The 26,491-nt window shown below is 36.2% G+C and overlaps 1 protein-coding gene across 2 annotated transcripts in view; it reads right to left on the bottom strand.

The window, feature by feature from the left end:
• col1a2 (collagen, type I, alpha 2) overlaps positions 1–26,491 on the bottom strand; it is a 51,667-nt gene that overhangs the window by 15,419 nt on the left and 9,757 nt on the right. The window contains exons 7-31 of one of the 2 annotated variants that reach the window (XM_048547878.2): positions 24,507–24,551; positions 24,301–24,354; positions 23,946–23,999; positions 21,732–21,785; positions 21,497–21,550; positions 21,331–21,384; positions 18,627–18,671; positions 18,431–18,484; positions 17,958–18,002; positions 14,370–14,423; positions 13,032–13,130; positions 12,882–12,926; positions 12,678–12,776; positions 12,500–12,553; positions 12,287–12,394; positions 11,697–11,750; positions 11,440–11,538; positions 10,730–10,783; positions 9,375–9,473; positions 8,621–8,674; positions 6,389–6,442; positions 5,815–5,868; positions 4,307–4,360; positions 1,898–1,942; positions 1,708–1,806 (exon numbers count right to left, since the gene is read on the bottom strand). In XM_048547878.2, the coding sequence (XP_048403835.1) occupies positions 1,708–1,806; positions 1,898–1,942; positions 4,307–4,360; positions 5,815–5,868; positions 6,389–6,442; positions 8,621–8,674; positions 9,375–9,473; positions 10,730–10,783; positions 11,440–11,538; positions 11,697–11,750; positions 12,287–12,394; positions 12,500–12,553; positions 12,678–12,776; positions 12,882–12,926; positions 13,032–13,130; positions 14,370–14,423; positions 17,958–18,002; positions 18,431–18,484; positions 18,627–18,671; positions 21,331–21,384; positions 21,497–21,550; positions 21,732–21,785; positions 23,946–23,999; positions 24,301–24,354; positions 24,507–24,551 (1,584 nt within the window). Of the gene's footprint in view, positions 1–1,707; positions 1,807–1,897; positions 1,943–4,306; positions 4,361–5,814; positions 5,869–6,388; positions 6,443–8,620; positions 8,675–9,374; positions 9,474–10,729; positions 10,784–10,822; positions 10,877–11,439; positions 11,539–11,696; positions 11,751–12,286; positions 12,395–12,499; positions 12,554–12,677; positions 12,777–12,881; positions 12,927–13,031; positions 13,131–14,369; positions 14,424–17,957; positions 18,003–18,430; positions 18,485–18,626; positions 18,672–21,330; positions 21,385–21,496; positions 21,551–21,731; positions 21,786–23,945; positions 24,000–24,300; positions 24,355–24,506; positions 24,552–26,491 lie in introns of both variants that reach the window. The other variant, XM_048547887.2, reaches the window with a different exon arrangement.

Below are 26,491 nucleotides of genomic sequence, written 5' to 3' on the forward strand. Positions count from 1 at the left end.
GGGAAGCCCTCCAGATAAATGGCATTAGATGTATTGTGATCTTTCATCCTCACAGTCCTTACTTTGAGGTACGAAGCCTCTCACTCCCATAGTCCATTGGATTGCTGCCTGTAGGCAATTTCCACAGACCTAGGTTTATGCTTATACCGGGCGATTGCAGCAAAGTACCCGCCAATGCCCCAATTATGCACTTAATTAATTGGCTACCCATCATTGCTTGTAAGGTAGTCAGTGCTACATTGACCCTGTGACCAGTCTTACTGCCCAGAAGGAGAAATATGTCAGGTCAATGACCCAATGCTCTCATTTCTGATTTCATTCCAAAACCTGCCTCAAGGGATCAGGAGATTTTGCCCTAATGGTCAATAAGACATGCAGCACGTTACTAGCACAACTTAGATATGGTAGATAATGATATGAAATTTGAAGGTCTTTATGCTAGAAGAATGGGATAAAGTAAACCAGTTCCCCTTTGAGTCATGTTGTTAATAAATGTTGTGGGTCAGTCCAGTTGCCTGATGGCTGACTTGCAATGCAGAGTGATGCAAACAGTGCGGGTTCAAATCTCACGCCAGCTGAGGAGGACTCTCTTTTTCAACCTCTCCCTTCATCTAAAGTGTGGTGACCCTCAAGTTAAATCACCATCAGTTCTCTCTCCGTTTTGAGAAACAGCCCTATAGACCAGTAGAACTATAGTAACTTTGTTATGAGGCTTATATTTAAATATTTCAAACAAATACGACAATAGGTCAAGAAATTGACATCAAAGCGTGGGCTGAATAGTGATGGAATTTAAGTTTTAAAAAGTTAAGAGCTCATATTTTTCAAAACTTGTTGGGAAATGTGAAAAGTGTTTCATTTTTGAATGACTCATAGGAGATCTTTCTCTGAAAGTTTTCATTGCATTCATAGTGCAGAGTGGTTTCACTTTGTATTGACACAACATCTATAATGAAAATGTAATCTACATCCGATATCATGGGTCAGCTAACATTGGATAAAGTGGAATGAGGCACATTGACAGGGTTTCCACACTCACATTTAAGAGGCAGTTTAGGCTTTAAGCTTGATTTATAATACACAAGAGCATTTGGTGTAATACTGGAAAATAGTACCTCATTAAGTCTAAATTCTACTTTAGATATATTATATTTATGATCCTTTATAGTATAGTATTACAGATATATATATTTCTTTGCCGAAAACAATTCATATGGTATGAACAAAATTAATTTTCATTTCGTTAATTCATAATTGACCTAAACCTGATAGAACATTATTAAATGTCTAGGCACATGCAAACAGTAGTGACAGCTATTTCAATATCAGATAATTATTTAATGTTGACTCTGAATTTATTTAATTTTTTATGTAGACAAGGGAAATATAGTCGATTTGCTTCCCGCCTTGTGGTGCAATAATATCATGGATTAATTTTAACAAGTGTCATAACTTTTAAAGTGAAACAAACTTCAGTAGAATTATCAAAATGTAGTGTAGGAAGCAACCTATTCGTGTATTACAGTTATCTGCAGGAATTTAAAAAGTGAGCAATCAGATATTGTGAGAGTTTAAGAGTTACTAATTAGTTGCACATTGGCGATGTAGATAATTATATTTTGAGATATAAATCAAGTATTCTCCTTGCTTTCAGAGAGCTTTTAAAAAGGCATCAGTAGTTCAACATGATTTGTTGCTTCACCCTACCTTTCCACCATCAGGACCAGGAGAACCAGAGGAACCGCGAACACCAGGAAGACCTTGTGCACCTGGACTGCCTCGTTCACCTGGAGGACCTCGTTCGCCCTAAACAGGAAATTATGAATCATGATGCATTAATCATGATGTTATCACATTACATAGATTGCAAGTGTGAAACAGAGAAACTTAAACTTACTCTTGCACCAATTGTACCAGGACTGCCAGCATCACCTCGTAGACCCTGTGGAGAAATTGACATACTAATAAGACATTGCAACATTAAAATGCATTACAAAGTAAAATCTGTAAAGAAAAGAAAAAAAAATTTCCCATTATGAGGAAGCTATTTTATGAATGCTATTTAGCCCTTTGGATTTATAATTACACAATTCTAAAGTATTGGTAAATTTTCAGCTTTTCTGTCTGGGTTGTAACTAGGCAGAATTAATAGTTTGCATAGAATTCAATCCATTTGATTTTAATTCAACTGAAATCAATGCTATGAAAATTAGACGGATTCTAAAAAAGGCACGCAATTTACTGCAGTAAATTATCAAACAGCTAGTGAAGATGAAATTCTGCTCCAATATCCTTCAACAAAGTTAATATATACAGTGCATATAGAATGACTATTGCTAAGTTTGTTTATCTTAAAGCAAATATGTAAATTTGACATACTTATCTAAACTAGAATCTTATCGCATGAATCCATGCATGTCAGGATATGATAACATGGATAAGAATCTGAAGTATTTTCAATAGTGCGGCACATGGCACATACAGTGTGCAAGCATTACTCAGTAGAACTCAACATGAAGTGACAAGACCATTAGCTCTTTAAGATTTCCTTTAAAATGTATCCCAGGTAAGCATTTTTTTTTTACCTACGATTGCAGACAGATTGCTGATAATGTTTTCTTAAGGTTCAATGTGAGAATGGGATGGACCTCTGGTTATGTTCATTAGCAAGTTGCGCCTGACGTATTCTGCCAATACTTGCTCAATAGACTGGATAGTGTGTGGTTTAGTTCACAGCTTTACAAAATTGTTATGATGCAGAGGATGATATTTGGCCCATTGTGTTTGCTCTGGCTTTCAGGAACATAGACTATAAGAACAGGGAAGCTATGCTGAATTCGTATATGGCTCTGAGAGACCTAAATTGGAATATTGTGTACAGTTCTGTGCACCACACTTTTAGGAAGGATATGATGCATTTGAAAGAATGGAGAAGACCTTTTTCCCTGTAACCTTGCACTTTGTTTCTCTTTAAATAATTATCCAACCTTCTCTTGAATGCCTTAATTTTACCTGCCTCCACCACATTTGTTGGCCATGCATTCTAGAGTATACTTATTTGCTCTATCAACAAATTTTCTCTCACTTTACATTTGCTTTTTTTGCAAATCATTTTAAAACTCTGGCCTCTGCATTTTGATTAATTTACAAGTAGGAAAACCTCCTTATCCACTCTGTCTAGATCCATCATGATTCTGTAAACAGCTATCATGTCACCTCTCAGCCCACTTCTCTCCAAAGAAAACCGTCCAACTTCTCCAATCTTACCTCATAATTGAAATGTCTCATCCCTGGACTATTCTTGTAAATTTATTTTATATTCTCTCCAGTGTCTCACATCCTTCCTGAAGTGTGGTGCCCAGAACTGTACACAATACTCCAGCTGTGGTCTAATCAGAGTCTTACATAAATTCGTCATGACCTCCCTGCTTTTGCACTCTGCTCCCATTTATGAGGCCCAGAGCACTGTATGCTTTATTGCCTGTACTACATGTACATCCAACTGTCTCTCAGCCTGCTTTAAGAGAATGTCCTTTATTCTATATGCTGCTCCATGTTCTTTGTATCAAAGTGCATCTCCTGTTGTATTGAGCTTCATCTGCTAAATATTCATCTACTCCACTAATTTGTCAACGTCCTTCAGAATTTCTACACTGTTCCCTTCAGTTTACAATTCATCTAAGTTTTATGTTATCCATAAATTTTGAATCTCTTTCGTGCTCACCAAGACATAGATCATTTATATATTTATCAAGGGTTCAGTCCTGAGGAACTCCACTCCTTCCAGCTCAAAAAAACCCATTAACCATTATTTTCTGTTTCCTATCCCTTGGTCAATTTTACATCCATGTTGATACTGTTGCCTTATATTCTATGAGCTATAACTTCCCTCACAAGTCTGCTGCATGGCACCGTATTGAATGCCTTCTGGGAGTCCATGCATACCACAAGAATAACTGTGCCCTCATCAACCTTCTTTGTTACCTCTTCTAAAAGCTTCAGCAAGTTAGTTAGAACAATTTTATCTTAAGAAATCCGTGCTAACTTTTCTGAAACAACCACAATGTCCCATATCAATATTATTTCTCCCTAAACAACTGTTTTGAGACATTGACCGACCATCAAAGATAAACTGACTGGCCTGTAATTCCTGGGTTAATCTTTACAACCTTTCTGAACAAAGGCCTAATGTTTGTTGTTTCAAAGTTCATATTGGCATAATTTTGAATCAGACATTTCAGATCATTGAAGTTCATACATGGAGATCATATACGTCTTGGAGTGGGCAATTTATTATTTGTCTTACCTGATTACCTGGTTTGCCAGGTTCTCCAACAGCACCAGAAGGTCCAGGCATCCCCTACAGTGACAGAAAGAAAAGCAGTTCAGCACTACAATAACAGATAGAAGGGACTTTATTTGTGAAAACATGCAGCTGGCAGACAAAACTAGTATTGCATATTTATAGAATCCTTTATTGTCTAAAAATAAAAAGAAGTAAATTTTGGAAAATTAATTTATTCTACATTCTTCTCTGGAACTACATCAAATCTTTAATAAAATATAATACAGATACTGTTGTTGGACGTATTTCTTAATCAGTTTATACCAACAGCTTCCTTTTACTATTTCAAAAAGGAATTAGTCCAGTATTTTTAATAAAGAGAGGAACTTGTTCTGAGTATGTTAAATGTTTGAGTAGTTATAATATGGACAATAATTTGGACCCTTAAGACTTGAAATTCGTATTTGTTGCTTTTGACTAAAGTTGATGATATGAGAAATCTTTTAAATCCATCTATTTTGTAACAAGAGCGTATCTTATCAATTTAACACTTAGCAAATGCTGTTGTATCAACATTTCAAAAACAGATTGCTTTAATGCAGAATTATATTTATTAGTAATGCATGTATTTTATTTGTTGGACACAATACAATATCTTTTGGAAACTAAGATTTAGTTCATGGGACGAATGGATAGGTAGAAAATGTCATGGTTGGCTAACTACAAGCTGCAGCTGCTTGTGCTCTGTTCTTTCTCTGAAATTCTGTGTCATTAACTAGGCCAGCATTTTTAGCCTTTGAACTGAGTAGCTTGCTTGGCCATTTCAGAAGTCAGTTAAGAGTTATCCACATTGCTGAGGCTTGAAATCACAAATAGGCCAGGCCTCCTAGGGACAGTAGATTACCTTCTCTGAAAGACATTAGTGAACTATATGGATTTTTACAACATTAGATACTTACATGGTCATCATTACTAAGACTATTCAGTTCCAGATTTCCTTCATTAAATTAAAACTCCACCAGTTGGTAATTTGAAACCAAGCCCCCTGAGCATCAGCCAATGTTTCTGTTTAACTAGTCCAGTGATAAATCCACAATTAGGATTGTTTACATCTATCAGTGATACAATATAGGTAAATCCTAATTCATTGTTTGAAGCTCATTTTGACACATTTTATTATTCACATTAGTCACATAGTGACTGTAATAAGACTCAGCTGCTCATTTACAATTTGGAAAAGATGTTTAAATACAATTGCTACAGATATTTTGTGCAATCAGTTAGGCACATTTCAATATAAATGTAGGAACATGCATTATTTTAAAAAAAACACATGCATTTTAAATTTAAATCAGAGTACAAATTGATTGCAACCTACCTGCATTTTACAGTAAAATGTGCAGAATTGTTTACATATTTATATGTCTCATTTTAGTCTGCCATTCCATATGAAGGTATTATAATTAATTTAGCTAGCCTATTCTGTTGGATCTGGTACCAAAAAAGGATACCCAACTTCAGATACACACCTGGAAACCAACACTGCCAGCGAGACCTGTTTCACCTCTTGGACCTGTAGGACCCTAAATAATAAGAACACTGAAATGTTTATTTGACCAAATTGCTGTATGATAACTATATCTACTTTTCAACTTTGTGTATATGGAATATATTAAAATAATTTAGTCAGTTCATTCAGCGTCAATATTTAAAACTTAAATTGCATTAGCCTTTAGCAGTCAAATAAATTTATTATTAGTTTAGCCACTGTGCAACATCAGGTATACCAATACTTATCAACATTGCATGAATAAAACATTATCACATTTCAAATAACAACCTCTAGAAAAGGTAAGATTTTCCAAATTAAACTAAATTAAATTTTAATATAGTATGCTACATCCAATTTCTTTCCGTTATTTTAATCAAGGCGTTAACCCGGGCATTTTAAGCTTGTGAAGAACTTTGAAAGATATGTAAAGAAAAATGAATTATATAGAAGGTATTAAATTCATCAATCAATATTCATACAACATCATTTTAAGGTCTACTTCTGTATTCAAGATCTGTAACATAGTTTTATGTTTGTAATTGTTTACTTACTGCAACACCAGGAGGACCCTGTACTCCAACTTCACCGTCTTTGCCAGGTGCCCCCTGAAAAACAAAAGTACTAGAAAATAAATCATCAATGCTATTACTTAGCGAACACCACTTATTGCCATGTGTGTATTCCTCATAATGCATTTAAAATTCACAACAAGTAGTTTAATTACATTTTGCATCTGTCATTTTGGAGATTCGTGTGATCCTTTATCCTCCAGAGTGCTCTGCTTCCTGGATTAGTGACTTATTGCTACATCCTTTTTCCTCCAGAAATCAAGGATCATCTATAAATGTATGCATTTTCAATATGTGATAAATGTCTAATTTTGACTTGTGGTTGTTGTGTTATCCCCTAACGAACTTTAATTACTTACAGCTGATCAATAGAATATTGATAATAATTGCTTTTTACCCCAAACACCAGTGATGATTTTTAAATGTTCCCTGTTGCCTTTGTCAGAGAAAGAAGTGTCAAGGAGAAGAAAGCCCGAAAGCCTGTCAGCTGAATTGCCTACTCCTGTTCCGAGCTCTTATGTTTCTTATGAAGGGTATTTTGGACTGCAATTTATTCACCTGGTTTAACCTTCAAGCCTGACTCAACATCGCTGAGCAAATTCTCTCATCTGCAGTAAGCTCAAGGTCATTTTAAGTTGTAGTATTCTGATTGTAATGCTAATCTAAACACACACAATTCAGAGCTATACCAGATATTAAGGATCTAAATAGAACAGGTATATTTCTATTTGAAAGTTTCATGAGATCAGGACGACCACTCTGTGTGGAAGCTGCAGAATTTTCCCCAGGTCTGAAAATGGCAAACTACGTCTATTTTTCTCCTGCAATTTGCTTACAAATTTTAACCAGAAAATGAAAATGATTGACGCCTTGTGGCTGTGGCCTTTTGTGGGGTGCTTCGGATTTACTGCAAATTTCGATATTTGTTTCTGATCGGAGTGGAAAATTGCCTATTTGGTAACACCTTGCTTAATTCACGTTCTATCAAAACTTTTCTTAAGTTTCCATTTCCATTACATGACCATTGTGAAGGAATTGAAGGAGGACAAACTCCTGAAATGCAAATCAAATTGGCATTTTTCTGCAATAAGTATGTAAATGTCTATTTCAGCTTTTCCTATTTCCTTTAGATATTTTTGAAACTGTTTTCTTTTGATTGTCTGAGTTGCTAAAGCTCAGGCAGTGTTTACTTTTTAGACAAGTAGCACTACACCTTTGAATCATATACTGAAACAATGCATATGAATGCTAACGCAGCTGTCTGAATCTCACCCTTTTGCCATTTTAGTAGAGTCAAGGACCCATTAAATCAATCAGTTGATCCCTCCACTAAAATGGTGATGGAAAAAAGATATGTTAAAGTTTAAATGCCTGTATTTTAAGGCAGAATTTCAGGTCAATATTTAAAATGCTTGCCATAATGATTCTGCGCTATTTTACCAAAAAATGAACTCTTGTGGATACGGGAATATTATACAAAAAAAAGTTAAGAGTTTCTCCAGTGCCATCACTCCTGCAGCTCCCACCCTTAAATGGGGTTTTAAAACTCACTGCCATTTTGAGCAACTAAGTGGGCACATTGTGTTGAATTTTCCAAACCTGGGATGGTGGGGTTGGAGATGGTAGGGTCTGAAAAAATAACAGGGAGTTGTGTTGGAACGGCCCCAAGTGCATTGGAGCCCGGTATTAAATTTACCAACAATGTCACACTTGACACTGATTATTCAGCACTGTGTGTGACAGAGACTCCATCCCTTCACATTCCAAGTCGGCAGTTTTATGGAGCTCAATGAAGCTAATGGCCTAACAAGGAGGCCAACAACATGGAAGACTTCACCCGTTGCCAAATACCTTTGGCAGTGTTTTCACCTATTGACAATAAATAGGCTCAGCCTCTCTAAAATTCTTTCAATTCAACTTTGGTCTTGAAGGAGCTATCCATGGGGATCACCATCTCCAATATTGCTTGGCAGCACATGTTCAGTTGGCATTATTGGGAGCCACCTACAGTTCTTAGTTGGGTGGTGAACACAAAGCAGGAAACTAGGAAGCTAACTCTGGGAAGGCTTTTTCACTGTCCTTTCCCAGCAAACGATGACTCAGGGTCCCACTTGGTCCTGGTGTAGGGGTTCCAAAGACACCAGGAAAATCCAGCATTATGCATTGACTTATAACAAGTATTAAATAAGCAATATTGCTAAAATGTATACGTACACGTGGACCAGCAGGACCGACACTTCCTCTTTCACCAGGCTTGCCAGGTAGACCCTTGGAAATGAAGTAGAAATAATAAGTTACAGCCAAATTACAAACATTTTTCTCTCTGAAATTTTGAGAAAACTTAATTTAAATTATTTATGTGAAGAATTGTTTATCTAAATTTCATTTTATTTATCAGGGTTAAAAAGGGTTTGTTTCTGAACTAAGGAACAAATACTGGACAATATATGGTTACCGGAGAAAAAAAAATACTTTTGCATAATTTGACTTCCTGCATTGAGAATGCAAAAATTGGCATCTCTGCATTAGCATTTATAATGCTACGGCTACCAAAAATGTGCCATTTCGCTTTCAGAGGGTTTTCCTAGCTAGCTATAAATATCACTTAGCCATAATCCTAACAGCTGACTCATTCAATGCATGTGTCACCAAACACATGGTTTGCATCTATTTAAGAGTAGAATTGACCTTAAAATCACTTGTTGTTGATCTGACTGAAGCTGTCTTTTGAACAGCAACATTAAAATCAGAACACAGCAAAGAATTGGCTGTCATAAAAAGTTATTTTATATGTTTGTGGAACATCAAAAAAATTTTCAGGCAGAAGTTATATCAACATCATTCAATTAATTTCAGTTTGTTAAAATTATTTTGTAAATCAACGGTAAAGGCTAGTCAGAAAATGTTGTGACAAAATATTTTGCAATGATGAATTTATTTACTAATACAAGTGTAATTGTGTACTTACTGCAGCACCCTTTGGACCAGGGAAGCCCATCATACCAGCCTGACCTCTTGGGCCAGCAGAACCAGGGGGACCAGTACGACCTTCTTCACCAGCTGCACCCTAAAATATATGATCTCTGACAATGAAACAATTCTCTTCACAAGTTACCATAGGTTATTGTTATATGTAGCAATTAATTGTAATGTTGATTTATTATTTTACATCCATGCACGTTATTAATAATTACAAAAACATTTGGGTGAATATTCTGCATTTGTTATTCATTTGTAATTCTATAGTAGTTGGTATTATAGCATACGGTACAATGCACAAATCTAACACATTAGTATTCTTTAGTATTATAAGAATTACTTTTTATATTGAAGAAAATTGTGGTCTGGATGACAGAAGATTCAAATTAATTGTGAATTGCTACTTATCCTATGATATGATATATGATATGTAGCGATATTTAAATCACAGCAACATTTACATCTTTAATCTGACAGTCTATTTCTTGTGTGAAATGCTGGGATGTAAATAATATTATCATCTGAATAGTTCTCTAATTATGACCAGATGGTAATACTTAAAACTGCAGCCTCATCAAAGTAAACTGGTATAACTGTATTGAGATGGTTGATATTATTAATCAATGCGACTCAAATTCAGTGTTCAATGTATAATTGGTGTTGTCACGTGGATGCTCCTTTCTAATAAGCTGAAGGCCTGAACTTTTAAGTCATGAAATATTGCTTTGGTACATTGACCTGCTGTGTGCTGACAGTCTTAGAGATATTTTCTCCATTTTTTTGTAATTTCAAAGGTAAAGTTGAAAGCACTGTATTTTAAATCCAGAATATTAAGTATATGTATGGTAAGCTTAAACATGTATGTATATATCTATATATATAGAGTAAGTATATGTGTTCATTTTAGGTAATCAATAACTAGTGTATTTAACTATATATTTGATTTAATAAAACTAATTGTGATGTGCATTTTTTGTGCAGGAAATATGTTTCTGTACAAAATTAAAAGAAAATATTATTTCATGTTACTTGTCATAGCTTTTGTTAAATAATAATGAGTATGCAATCTTATTGCATCATAAATAAGTATTTGTTAGTATTACTGTATGGTACAGAGTTTGCAGTTTCTGTACCTACATTAATAAACAATTTGAATTGCTTCTTAATTAAAAAAATGTTACCTTAGAGGTTAGCAAAACCTAATAATTGAAGCCTTTTCATTTTTAATGTTCTGCAAAAAGATAATGTAATATCCCCATGCATTTGCCATGCTTGATTCAAGCCTATTCTTAGATTGAATAAGCTGTCAAGAATGGGGAGCAGAAAACCTCAAAAACAACTTACAGCAGGACCTGATTTGCCTGGAGCACCTATAATGCCAGTACTACCTACGATACCCTGAAAAATAACACATTATTGTAAGGTGAGAAAACTTACTGGAAGACCTTGATTTCCCGCAACACCAGTCCTACCAGGTTGTCCGCTATGACCCTATATTTATTGAGGAAAGCAAAATAATTTTAGCTGTCATTCTATCATGCATTGAACTAAGATACTTCCTTTTATGCTTATTGTGAAATCTATTCATGTTGTACGGTTATTAAAAAGACATCATGGGTTAATTTTAACCAGGATTAACATCAATCGCATCTGTGGAAATAAAGTGCATTAAATGTGTTCACAAAATACAAATAAGAAAAACTGTCAAACAGCAACTCCAAACTAAGAGACAAGAAAATGAAAATCAGCAATGCTGCAATCTCTTGATGACTTCTTTATTAGAAGAAATCAGAACTAAATTAAAACAGCCAAATAACATCATACATTTTAATAAAAATGCCATTTCTGTATTCACAACACAATTTTGGGACCTCTGCTAAAAGGAAAATTGCAATTAATTAGTATTATAAACTGCAATAGTATATCTGAGTTGACAAGTACAAACATCACATGCATCTGAAATTGTACAGGCGAATAATTCAAGTCGCTTTCCTACTTAATTCCTTACAATTTGACAAAGCCTACTGCTTTGTGGTTGTTTCAGTTTTACTTACCCGTGCACCAGGTGAACCGCTTTCACCAGGACGTCCAATATCACCAGGAGACCCTTTGGCACCGGCAGAACCAGTTTCACCACGTGCGCCAGGAAGACCCTAAAAATAAGTTAAACAATAAGGTAGCATCATTACAGGCATTCCATATGAATATACCATACTTGTCACTTAATGGAAAAAATGTCACCATGCATAAAAGCAAAACACTATTTTCAAATTATATTTGATACATTAAACCATAGCAAAACAAAGTTTACCAAGCCACCAACTGATCCGTCACGACCTGGGATACCACGGTTACCAGGAGCTCCCTGCATGGAAAAGTAGAGAAAACATTAAACATCTACTTACGGACTGTGAAAATGTGTTAAATTTGCTGGGGTGTTACTGATAAAGAACTGTAACTCAAAATGAATATTTTCTCATTTGTTTAATGCTGTTTACTACACTATTAATTCATATATAATGTTTATAATATATAATCTAATATCATTCTGTAGATATAGGACTATCCCACATAAAAAAAACTTATCAGCATATGAATTGTTAAAATGTGCAATTAAATAAACAGCATTAAATTTTTTTTAAAAAGCTGAATAAGCTGCAATGTTTAATATTATTCAGATTCAAATTTTGTGAATATGTTGAATTTCTTAATACACTAAGATTCATTGAACAAAACCATCATACTAGGATTTTATAATTAGCAACAGAAGGTATTAAACATTCCTATTTCATTAAGAATCTGTAAATATTATTTCAAAATCACCATTAGTTATTGTTGTAAAATTGAAGCACCCTCCGTATTATTCAGTAATATGTTAATATAAATTAAAAATAATTGTACCCTTTCACCAGAAGGTCCAGGAAGTCCCTGAGCGCCAATTTCACCACGAGGGCCTTTCTTGCCTTCTTCACCAGATGGACCAGAAGCACCTGATGGGCCAGATTCACCCTGATTTCGGAGCAAGAAAGGCACAGACATGAGCAATGGCAATTAAAAACGTGAAATAGAGTGCACAATTAACTGTAAAAGGCATGCTAAATACAGAGTACTCACAGGCTCGCCTTTGCCACCAGTCTCGCCCTTGACACCTTGAATACCTGCATCACCCTGTTTTGAAAAAGAAAAGGCTTATGAGGATTTTATTCATAACTTCAGTTAAATTCCATTTCTGCAACTCACAGAGGAATTAGTTATAACAATTGCTTAGTATAGGATTTTATAGTTCACTTACAGGGACTCCCCGTGCACCTGCAGGACCAATTGCTCCAGCTGGACCAGCGAGACCACGTGGACCTGGGAAACCGGGAGCACCAGCAACACCTGCAGCACCCTACATAAAAAGACACAAAACCAACAATGAATATCTTAAAATATGAGTGGGCCTGTCAATGAGGTAGTTTATGAAAGCATTAAATAAGTGTGCAGATGTACTTACAATTTCACCCTTTGCTCCAGTTAGACCATTTGCACCTGCATTACCCTGGGATTAGAAAAAAATATCATGAATACAGTAGATGCAATTTTTCCTGTTATGCAAAATCATATCTTAAAATGTAGAATTGATATTGTCACCACAAGTACTTACGGGAAGACCCATTGGTCCAACGGCACCTGCAGCACCAGGCTCACCTCTAACACCTTGAGCACCACTTGGACCACGAGCACCAACGGGTCCAACTTCACCCTATTTTGTACAGAGATAAAACAAATTAAAGTTGTGCATTTAACATATGTTATTATCGTGCATAAGTGTACTTAGCAAAATGATAAAATCTCATGGTACTAAAGTAATCTGATACAAGACTAACTTTCTTTGTAAACTTCTCTCTCAATGGTATTATTACATGGTAACTGAACATAAAAAAAACTCAGATAATTCATGCTTGCCTAATATAGATTATTTAAATTCTAATTATTTTTCATTCTGTTGCTTTTCTGGCAAGGTAAAACAAATGAAATCTTAACAGAAGTTGATTCTATCCAAAAAAAACCAAATGCTATTTAACAATTTCAATTGAAGACTAATATTTCATTGAATATTTTGATGTTAAAATAAGCAAGTTATAACTTTATTGTTGTTATTTACATTTATTCAAATTGTGCAGAACCTTTTAAGCTTTTCAATGACCAAAGTGGCATTTTGTATATCTGAATGGTTGTATTTTCAGTCCAGAATCTATCCTATTTATAAAGTAGATGTGCATTTGACTTTATTCTGTGATTTAACTTAAATGATATATAATGATCAAGCCAATCAGAGGAAGCTACCTAATGATATAGCTCAAACTCAATAAACTAATTTGTTGGAATTTGTTCAAGATTGCTATTTAGAACAGAAATGAAGAGCACAGTACTCTTATCTCTCTTCATTTCCATATGTAATAAAGATTGACATTTCTTTAAAATCATATATATGCAACTGTATAAGTTAAAACTGCAGAACTATTTTACTTATTCATATTTTTATATATCATGTACAGTGTATATTATTACAATTAATATGTAATCTTTATAAATTACTTTAAACATGCTGAATACAATAAAATTGCTATTTCTAGAAGAAAATATAACATATTTGGTCTATGTACAGTTGCATTGAAACTACTAAATGATTGTTGCAATGAGTTGTGAAATACCTGAATCACAAATATTTATTACCATAATCATTGTTAGACTATAAGTATATTAAAATTGTATGATAAATTCTCACAGAACTGGAAATTTAGATTGTAAATTTTGACATATTATAATGAACTGTGGAAGAGTTTCTTTGAAGCATTCTCATAATTCCTAATGGTTTACCACAAAGGGTATTAAAATAGAAGATTATCCCAACCTACAAATAATATTTTGATGTTATTACATGCTCACTTTTAAATAAAATTATGCTGCATTCATTTATTGTAATATTCACAACCATTACCTTGAGACCAGGGCTGCCTGGGAAGCCTGGGGGACCACCACCACCTATGGATCCCTAGAAAAGAGAAAAAAGCCAATATTAAAAGTCAGTTTTGTGTGTTCTTTTTACGTAGAATATATTATCTGTTTCCATGCTATATCAAATGTCTGTAGGGATAATCCTTATACGATACTGATGAAAACTACATTAATTGGTTGAAAGGTCCACCAAAATAATTCAATGTTAGCAGAATGAACCTGTTTTTCTGACTATTACAAATTAGGCATCAATACCTGGCGAGATATTGTTCCAATATTAGAGCTAACTAACCACAGTATATTATGCAATCTTTACAGAACTGCTACCATGGACAGTAACTTCTATAGAAGTCATATAACATAAACTGGTATATTTATATCAAAAACAGAAGTTGTTGGAGAAGGTCAGCAGGTCTGGTGACATCTGTTAAGAAAAATCAAAGTCAACTTTTTGGGTCCAGTGACCCTTCCTCAGAACTTCTGAAGAAAGGTCACAGGACCTGGAACATTAACTCTGAATTTTCTTCACAGATGCTGCCAGACCTGCTGACCTTTTCCAGCAACTTCTGTTTTTGTTCCTGATTCACAGCATCTGCAGTTCTCTTGAGTGTACTCTTCTTGGTGTTCCTCTTAAGCCTGACCCTTTAGGGAAGGAAAGCTGTTGTCGTTATCTGGTTTTTGTTTAGTATATTTATGTCTGTTTTTCATATTATTAATGCATCGTGTCAGACTGATAGTAACATGCAAACAGATGTGGTGATGATAATTGAGTGTAATTTGATACTATCCAACAACAGACACCCTGATTGTGATGGGTGATTAACACATGCCCATTAAATGCAATCCAAGCAACATGCTAGCTTTGTACTGCCTGCTCATTTCAAGTCATTCAGAATCCAGTCAATGCAAGCAATGCTGCTGGTTGCCTGGATATATTCTGTTAATATCATGAGTGGTTAGCTTCATTCTAAGTTGGCCTGCAGTGCTTAAATCTTGGTCAGGTCTCTGAAAGTGGATCTGCCTTATAGTTGGTCCAGTTGCTTACAGCCATGCAGACACTAACTGTGATTAGGGAAAGATGGAAGTAAACAATTTTCAAGATTTTCCAAGGCTGCACTGCGTGTTTTTGTCAAGGAGGTACAGAGGAAAATAGGTATCATTTAGTTGCAAGGGAACTAGGATATCATTCCAACCAACTCTCCAAAGTCTGTGGGAGCTGATAGTGATGGAAGTCAGTGTCAAGAATCAATCCCTGAGGATCCAAATATAATGTCACGAGAAGTTTAATGACCGCTCATGAATGATCAAGACAAGTGAATTCATCTCCAAACGTTATGTTCCATTAACTGCACTACTAGTCTCACACTGATTTATTTATTGACTTCACTTTATCTTCATCTACCAACAATTTCAATAAGGACTCAGAGTCAACATTCCTGCAGGCTATTACACCTTCATATTCTTAACACAGTAGTAAGCTTTATAACCAGATCTCACAACTTTCACACATTGGTAAGCATATAACTTTGGTCACAGCATCATCTCAACAGATTATACTCCTGTTCTATTACAAGACAAGCTGATGGATAATTGAAGACAGCAGGAGCTAAGTAGACAGGGGCAGGCCTTTCCATATCTCCTAATCCCCATGGAGGAGATGATGCCAGGTCTTGTGGGAGTGGTGACTATAAAGGTTGAAGCCAGTGGTAGGGATGTTTGTTTCATTCTTTAATGGAATGTGGGTGTAACTGATTAGGACAGCATTTACTGCTCATCCCCAATTGTCATTGAACTGACAGCAATTAAGAGTGATCCACATTGCTGTTGGCCTACAGTCACACAGAGGCAAGACCAGATAACGACAACAGCTTTTCTTCCCTAAAGGGTCAGGCTTAAGAGGAACACCAAGAAGAGTACACTCAAGATATGAGATCTACGTGTGACACCACACATGAGTGATCAGCTAACGGCAGGGAACAAGGAGAAGCGGGTACCAGCTTATCAAAGGTCGACATGCAGACAGGTCCTTCTGCCGAACTCAGGTGAGTATTTGAATGATTTGTCTTAAGGTGCATTCTGAATGGGTAATGCCTGATGCATTGTGAGCCTAATACAAAGTCTGTGGCCAATGTCAAGGGTATGGAGGAGTCTGGCACGATTTGGCACAGGGCTGAGCACATATCTTGAAGCCCATTGTTTCCAACATGGAAGTGTTGTCAACATTAGGAAGACATCTTTGATGTCTTCAATGGTTTGTGTTATACCTTTCTCTGAGTAGAAGCAGTCTCACTGCCTCAGTGAAAGCTTAGTCTCCTGTCATTACAAGGTCAGCTGGCATAGTTGTAGACTACAATATTAAAGGAGTTTTCAGCATTTTACAGCAGTACACCAATCTGTCTTAACATATTACTGGGATTTCTGAGGCATTAGAATAGGGAACAGGCAAGTGGCTCCAAGGAGCAAAAATGTGGTATCCTCTCTTGGGAAGACAGTATCATCACCTCATTTCAACAACTTTGCTAGTGCACTTGTTGTTACATCTTATCAGCAATCGCAGACTGTTGTCGTCTATTTCAGGTGCTGCAGTCTGCCCTCAAAGTCCAGAGTCACTGAAGGGAGTACTGCAAAGCCATTTGGAGTCTTCTATTTTCAAAGTCAGCTGCCTTCTGCTAGCTATACTGCAGTCACTGGGTAAGCACCATGTATAAGCACCAGGAGAAGCAAAAGCACACTGAGTACAGGCGCAAATGAAATGCACAGGGAAGATTATTTGGCTTTTGCGTACTATTTGGCAATATTTGACTTTTAAAAAATTGTTTGTTTTATCAATTGCTTTTATTTAGTTCCCTTATTTAAGAAATGATGTAAATGCATTGGAGGGAGCTCAGATCAGGTTAGTTTGATTGAGAAGAGTCGTCTGTTTTATAAGGATAGATTGGGCAATCTTGTTTCTATTATAGTGCAGAAGACTGACGAGTGACTTAATTAATCCTTAATAGTCTTGAAAAATTTGGAGATGGAAAGGATGTTTCCAATTGTGGGTGATAACTAGGGGATACTGTTTTTTTAAATAAGGCTGCCTGTTCTGTGACAGAGATGAAGAGTGTTTGTTCGGAAGGTTGTGCGATTATGGAACTCTCTTCCTCGGAAGGCAGCCAAAGCAAAGCCATTGAATATTTTTAAGGTAGAGGTAGGTAGCTTATTGTTAGCAAGAGAATCAAAGATTATCTGGGGTGGACAGAAACGTGGCATTGGAACTTGATGGTAAATTAGACAGCATGCAGCAGACCACCATGTATTTTAACATACATATCATGGAATATTCTGGGATTCCTCCAGAGGACTCTAGGTAGCAGAATGTGCTCTATTACATTTTAAGTGAGAACTTGGTTTTCTGGCATGCATGAATTTGGGTTGAACAGTGCCAATAACCTTTGCTTTTCCATTGACTGTGGCTCCTGAGTGGGCTTATTGGATTGCAGAATCACTCTTATAACGTATTAGTAATTGCATATTTGCTGTTAAGATGATGGATTAAGTTTTAACTGAAAATATGAAGTGGTATACTTACAGGAGGGCCAACAGGTCCAGGCAAACCATCACTGCCACGGGCACCCTTAAAGGAAACGCAAAGGTGGCATGTATAAACTTACTACAACCAATGAACATATAATTCTACAATACAAACAATAAGTAGACATTGAATTGATAATAAGCATAAAAGCAAAATACAAACTTTCATGAATATGTTGAAATGGATTATAATAAAGCATTACACAGAGGCGCAACAGTTATAATCATTTGCAATATTTTAAAAATCATCTTGGAGATTCATTTTTAATGGTATATATTTAACAACATTGAAATACATTATTGGTGACCATTAAGCAGGACCTCAAATCAATGTGAAGGCAGAGGTCTGAATCAAGTGTATTGACCACCATACCCATGATTTGATCTGCCCCTGTTGTGTGAAGCTCCATGCTGGGAATACTAACAACTGGCATGTGAAACTGAGAAAACATTCAAAAATTGGAAACTTACAGCTGGGCCAGCAGCTCCAATACCACCTCTCTCTCCTGGAGAACCACGAAGGCCCTTTTAGAAAAGAAAACAGGTTTGTTAATTCTGCATAAGAATGGATTTAGAATTTTTTACATGGCATGTGTAAAAAATTGTTGTTAAGAAATGTGCAATGCATGATTAAAACTGCTAATATTTTAAATGATGAAACACATACCACAAGTCCAGGGCTTCCATTTGCTCCTGGGTTACCAGTTTCACCCTGGCAAAAAATGAAAACAATATTTTAGTTGTTGGCTTTTACAATATTACTAACACAAGAAAGCATATGAAACAATAAAACTTTAATGGGTGATACTTTTTAACCCTGCCTAACAACATAATCTATAAATGTTTAATTCAAAAATGATTAATCCTTTCAAAATACTTCATTGTCTAATTTCTGACCAGCTTGGAACAAACAAAATAGAATAAAAACCTTTGTTTTGCTCAGCACACTCTTCGAGTGCGAAAACTGTTCTGAAAGTAATGGAAGAACTCCTGCAATGGTGAATGACTCAGTCACTGTTTATACAGATTGTTTGATGTCCCTCATACTTAGGAACAGGGGTGGGACATTTACAATCTAATCCTAACATTGTCAACTATTTTGATGAGAACAATGTAAAATACCCAATAATTTGAATAAAGTAATGTGACTAGCACAATAAATTGGATATTCAGCACTACAATTTGCATTGTCAGATTATGTGAATCGAACAACTTTAAATGAAGAGAAATAAGTAGGATTAAGAAAGGAAATGCTGGTAAGGTAATAATAAATAATGAAAACGACAAGTGCTGGAGATCACAGCGAGTCAGGCAGCATCCATGGAGAGAAAGCAAGCTACCGTTTCAAGTCTCAATGACTCTTCATCACAGCAAACTCACCTTCCCCTCAGTTCCCCTGTCTGCATTTCACAGGGGTTGTTCCATCTGTTCGTCAACCACTAACAACATGCCCCCTTCCCAAGGCAAATTGCCATCTTACTGCAGAAGATGCAAAACCTGCCCCTTCACCTCCTCCCTGCTCTCCATCCAAGTGCCTAAACAGTCTTTCCAGGTGAAACTGTATTTCACCTGCATCTCTTCCAATCTTGTATATTACATTCACAGCACCCAATGTGGCCTACTCTACATTGGAGAAATCAAACACAGCGCGGGTGACTAGTTTACAGAACACCTCCAATCAGGGTGCAAGCATGACCCCAACCTTCCTATAGACGGTCATGTTAACACAGTGTCCTGCTCACATGCCCTCTGGCTGTCCTTGGCATGTTGCAATGCTCCAGTGAATCACAGCAAAAACTGCAGGAGTAATATCTCATCTGCAAACTAAGATAATAAAGTGTGAAGCTGGATGAACACAGCAGGCCAAGCAGCATCTCAGGAGCACAAAAGCTGACGTTTCAGGCCTAGACCCTTCACCCCGAAACGTCAGCTTTTGTGCTCCTGAGATGCTGCTGGGCCTGCTGTGTTCATCCAGCTTCACACTTTGTTATCTTGGATTCTCCAGCATCTGCAGTTCCCATTATCCTCTTCAAACTAGGTATTTTACAATATTCTGGGCTCAGTGTTGAGCCCAACACCTTCAAGTAGTGAACACATTCCTTCCCTTACTTTTAGATTTACTGGTTGTATTCTTGGTCACCAAGCCCTCTCTCCACTTCCCCATCTCCAGTGGGAATGTCTGTTCTTTCCAGTTTAGTAGTCAGACACACCATTGTTCAGCCATTCTTACATTCTGATCACTTAATCTGGACTAGCAACATCCTTTCTCAAGCATCTGCAATAATTTGCTCCTACAATGATAAATAGTAATATTTTTCCATTTATGTAACAAAGAATACTGGCATGTATTCGAAAAGCACTTTGCTGTTTAATGTTGCATAATATGCATGTCTTTGTATTCATAAAATGTAAGGCTATCGATGTAAGCTTTTTTAGCACTGACTCTGATACAATACCATTACAATCTTTCCATGCTTTACTCTACACCTCTAACCTTAACCCATCAGGTCTGATATCAAGAAGAGTGGGGGCAGGTGTGAAGGGAAGAATGTTTGTTCTTATTAAATAATTTCAGTGATAATAGAGTTTACTTGGATGCCACTTACGTGAACATTTGCCTCTTATGTCAGTAAAATGATTTTGTGTAAAGATAACACCAGATCCATACCATCCATCATGACCTTCGATAAATCTCCATTCTGAGCACTGTTCACTGGAATCATGATGTGCAAATTATGTAACTGTTCTGATGTGTGCCCACAATGGAAAACAAGCTTCTCTGACTCTTATGGAACGTTTCTATATTTCTAAAATCCAGTTATCAAACAGAATCAATAAATATAGAAGGCTGAATTTCTTGGTTGGGTTGTAACCCCAAAGTCAATCTCAGTTTGGGATCAGGAACCTGGAGGTGAGTATGGTGAGAGGTTGAATACTATCTTCCCAGATGCGTCCAATTAAAAAGCTGCCCTAGGAAGACCCATCCATTGAATGATAGCAGACGGAACAGTTAAGTAGGAGTGGCCATTGGGAGAAGAGGTTGCTGCCGAGGCAGGCAGGATACTTTGAGGGTGTTTCAAACTGTGCATAAAAAGGGTACAGCTGTCAGATTGTCATTGTGCAAGGGGTATCCACCCACTGTTGCAGAGTTTGGGAGGAGTATCCAATGGCTGCAGATTTGCTGCCAAAAGATCACCTCCTGCTCCAATCTGGGCTCTGGCCTCACTGGGGTGGCCCTCTGCCATTGAAGGGAAACTGATAAGTAGCAGTAAGTACAGAGAGTATTCCTTTATTTGCTGTTTCGTAACATACTCCCAACTAATGTTTAACAGTTCAGGTTAAAGTAACTTAATCACAACTTTATTTCTTACCTTCTCACCGGCAGCACCTGGCTCTCCCTTAATTCCATCCAAACCATTAAAACCCTGTTATGAAGTGGAGGATAATAAAAACGGCCAGTTAACAATTGTAGCGCTAATTATTTACTGCAGCAGAAAAAAGATATTCCAAGTGTCAAAAATAAGATGTTTAACTCACTCGGTGTCCTTTCCTGCCAGAGAGGCCAGGGGTTCCTGGGAAACCACGAGCACCCTGAGAAGAGGAAACAGAAACACGTCTGATGTTTTTTCAAAATGAAAGGAGTCTGGCGTTGTTACTGTGTCTGGGGCAGAAAGTACCAAATAAATATTTGCATTTAGTGCCCTCAGGTTAGATGGCGGATGATAGTAGATTTTGTATATCTGCATAAGCCTCACTGTGCAATGATTCTTACCTGAGCTCCAATAATACCACGGTCACCAGCTTTACCAGGTTTGCCATTTGAACCCTAGGAAAAAAAAATACTTTTTGTATTAATAAAGGATTAATTAAGAAGGGATGCACATACTTTGATAATATGAGATAAATTATATTTTTATTTAGCTAAGTTAGACTTTACATTTGCATCTTCTAAAATGCATTGCCGATGCATTTATTCATGGTATATGAATAATTCTTAAGATAAGGAGAATGTTCATACAGTGAACATTCTCAATCAGGTGAATAGATTGATTAAATAACAATATAATTTACAGATACATGATAGATTCAATATTGCCCAATGGTGGTCTTCTAGACCAATTGGCAGTTTATCTTTATCTTTACTTCAAGGCTAAAATGGTCCTCTGATATCACTCAGTCATATCTGCGGAGAGGAACTATGGTTGTTTGCTACAATGAGAAAGTTAACTTGAATCCGTCATGTAGTCATGAATATTATACTGGTTATAGATGGTGGCAAAAGAAACATGGAACTGCTGGCTAGTCATCCTCTTCGTTAGAAACTTGGACAAAATATAGAAAAACTAGAAACATGACAGGGATGGCACTAGTCTAGACCAACAAAGCAAAACAGTCTTGTGCTGATTCGCCAGCTTATTTTTGACTGTATCAGTTTTTATTTTAATCAACTTGCAAAATATTGCCAGGATTTTAAATTTTAAACCAAATAAAGAGTTGCAGAAAATAGTTGAAATATTGTTCTGTGAGTTTTAGTAGAAAGAAGATCAGATGCAGTGAAAAATTGGCTGCCAATTCACAAAGGGCCTGTTTTGAAATGTTGGTATAGACCAATTTTACCTTTAATATTCTTTAATTTATTTATTATTAATTAATGGGACTCTTTTTATTGTATGACAGGCAAAATCAGAAATATATATTGTTGTGTGATGTGTAAACTTTGACCTGAATGAACAGATCTAGTATACAGATGATTTGATGCTTAATCTAGGATGTTTGCATCCCTAATTGTGTTCAGTTTAGATTTGTGACCTATATTATTAACATATTACATTAAGAAACCCTTTGCATTATTCTTTAGTTTATAATTGTGTGCCTGAAACATTACTTGTTCAATTGATTAAAAATTGGGAGAGTTAGATTTGCATTTAGGGAAGTTGCTGAATGTTTCCTGAAATTCACAATCCTAGTAAGGCTTCATGCATCAATATTAATGAATTTAACATCTCTGACCATGGAACACACAGCACGTACCATATTTTGGAATTATGGTTGAAACTGGATTTAATTTCAAAACGTCCAAAGCTACAAAAGTACAAGAAGCTTGTTTTGCAATTGATAAGGCTCCATTGCATTTAATTGTCAAAATGTAATCAAAGATGTTTGTTCTAAGTATTATGGGAAGCACATACTCAGATTCTCAGAAATCAGATGATTGTTAATCACAGAAAGTAAAGGTACAAGTAATACTGTCAACGCAACTTAAGAATCATTTGGTTTCTTCCTTATATTCAAATGAAAGCTCTTTATAATCTGCAGGAAAGAGTAAAGGAAACTCAAGAAGTTACAGAAGGCCATTTATGGAATTATCTCCAAGCCAAATTCCAGGATGAATTCACAGTTAGGTAATTCTTTAAAATATATGGCTTATTACAAATAATAAAGTCACTGTGATAGGCCTCATTTTTAAGCTTTGATAGTTCAGAGGTACTTTCTCCCTTCATTTTACTGAGCTCAATTCTGGATTAGGGATCTAACCAACATTGCAGAGTAATGAGGGGCTGTTTAAAGTTCTCAGTTTGAATTTAAGGATTATCTGAAAACCAACTTCTAGTTTGCAGACATAAGTTTGAAGTATTCTGAACTACCTCTAATTTATTTTATCCACCTTTGCTTTACCTGAAATAAAGCTGTTGATAACCAAATTCAGTTTGGGTAAGCATCCCAACGAATGATATTACCTGACTGATACATGTGGTCATTGTTATTTAAGGAGCTAGCAGCATTTAAAAATATTGGTTCATACGTTACTTCTTTGAAATCCTCTGGAATTTTGTGCCTAGCAACATTGTAGCTGTACTTATGCCCATGGAGAGCCAAACCTCAAGATCGCGGCACAGTGCCAGCTTCTCAAGAGGCAATAAATTAGCAGAGCAGCCAATGAGCCCACATTTGGTAAATGAACTGTTACAAACTTATACACACTTACATCTTCACCAGGTTTTCCGGGTACACCTTGAGGACCACGAGGACCAACTGGGCCCTAGAGAATAAAAAGACAAAAAGAAAATCAATGCCAATACAAAATAGGAGATTCACAAATCTCCTACTGTGTGGGTTTCCTCCAGGTGCTCCAGTTTCGTCCCACAGTCCAAAGATGTGCAGGCTAGGTGGATCGGCCATGCTAAACTGCCCATAGTGTTCAGGAGTGTGTGGGTTATAGGGGGTTGGGTTGGGGTGGGATGCTTCAAGGGGTAGTGTGGACTTGTTGGGCTGAAAGGCCTGTTTCCACACTGTAGGGAATCTAATCAAATGATTTATCTTGCCACAAAATACATACTTACATTTCCACCAGGTTCTCCTGGAATGCCTGAAATTCCTGGGGGTCCAGGGGAGCCCTGAAAATGAACGCAGAAATTTTCAAAAATTCAATTCAGAACTATGTGAAAAGACTCAAACACAATAATTTCAATTGGAGGTAGTACAATGTGTTGCATAGTTTCAATTATAAATGGTGAAAAGCAGACTATCAAGAAGTTGTAAAACTTACAGGAGCACCAGAGCCTCCTTGAGGGCCTCTTGGTCCTGGTGGTCCCTGAAGAAAAATACATCATGTTAGAATTAGTGTATAATCAGTAATATAGTAACTAAACAATCTTTTAAAATATAAACACAGTATAGATGAGGATAAGGTAGACAGGACGACGATAGTACTGACGATATAACTAATCCACAGGCACCATTATGCTCTTGGCTGTCTTTCTGCTCAGTTCTTATAAACAGTTGGCACTTAACGAAAGTGTAATCCATAAATACTAAACTACAACCTAACTTTGGGTGATCATATCACTAAATTGAAAGCATTTTAGCAGTTATAATTTTGATGAAAGTTCACAGTCCAAATTACTCTCTATCTCCCTATACTTGCAGTTATTACAGCAGTTCCTGGTTTTATTTAGAGTGCCAGACTCTACAGTATTTTGTTTTCATGATACTAATATTTTATCATATTTATATTTCAAACAATTTAGTCTATGGTTACGTATTAATTCTCTGCAAATTAAAGGTAAGTGTGATGACTTGAATCTTGTCTCACATATGTTTCAAGGGCTTCACAATGAATTACTTTGAAGTGTAGTGAACTTTTATGTGAACAAAGGTCACAATTAATCATTTTTCATCAACAAACGTAATGAATGGCCAGTTTATGTTTTGAACAACCTTGGTGTTGGTTGAAGGAAAATTGCCAGTCAGGACCCTAGAAGGATTCTCTGTTATTAAGTAGTGCTTTGGACTTCCAACATCCAACTGAGCAAAAGAAACGTGCAAGTCGGTCAGCTGAAGGGCAGCATCTTCAATAACACTTCATCAGTGCTGCACAAAGACTGAGCTTATATTTCTGCTGAAAAACTGGAACATTCCAGCAGAGGGAGCAGTCAACAGACACCCAAACTTAACAATGCTAAATATTCATTGAAAGAAATGTGTACATTGAAAGGAAATTGCTCAATAAAAAGTGAAAGGAAGGCAACATTTTCATCTGTTGTGTAATTATAATAATCAACAGTTCTTTCACTGCTGCAGTATTTTTAATTAGAATATAATCTTCTGATAACCAATAGAGTTCAAGCTGCATACAATATTTTCATTCATAGTCATCTTTAATTTACTAATGGTTTATTCACCATCTTCAAGTTTTAATTTCACCTACATAGTTTTACTAAAATAATCTTATTCCAGAAAACTAAATAGAGCAAAAGTACTCAATGCTTTGAGTCAATGGCCTAGTGGTGTTATTGCTGGGCTATTAAAACAGAGACCAAGATAATATTCGAGGGACCTGGGTTCAAATCCTACCTGGCAGACTTTGAATTTAATACAAATACAGAATTAAGATAGTCTAAAGCTGACTGTGAATCTATTGCCAATTGTTGGGAATAAACATCTGGACCACTGGCATCCTTTAGGGACGGAAACTGCCATCCTTAACTGGTCTAGCCTGCATGTGACTCCAGATCCACAGCAATGTGGTTGACTCTTAAATGCCTTCAGGGCAATTAGGGATGGGCAATAAACATTGGCCTAGCCAGTGGTGCCCTTATCCTGTGAATAAATTTTTAAAAGCTATATATTTATCATTGGTCATTGTTTTCTGTCCCATTTTGGCAGGGAATTATGAGACGTGCTATGCTCAAAATGATTGGAGAGATTTAGCAAAACACTTTCATCATTCATATAATTGCAATTAAAAGACTATACGTAGTTTATAGTTATTTTTCAGTTTGTGGAAATATGCGATTTGGATTTCTTCTTGCATCCAGAATTGTGAAAATTTAGCATTTCCTTTGCTGGGGTAACACCGAATTAGCATCCAATGTGGTTCAAATTCTGAATTCTGTATCATAAACTGCATTTACTGTTGCAGGAACAATCTGTCACAAATTTCATTGGACGAGTTACATAGAATGATGCACAACATGAGAAGAAAATGGTGAATGTTCATGGTGAGAAGATGTAGTTGTAAATATGATGGTA

The sequence above is a fragment of the Stegostoma tigrinum genome, chromosome 2, assembly GCF_030684315.1.
Source record: "Stegostoma tigrinum isolate sSteTig4 chromosome 2, sSteTig4.hap1, whole genome shotgun sequence".
Classification (NCBI taxonomy): Eukaryota; Metazoa; Chordata; class Chondrichthyes; order Orectolobiformes; family Stegostomatidae; genus Stegostoma; species Stegostoma tigrinum.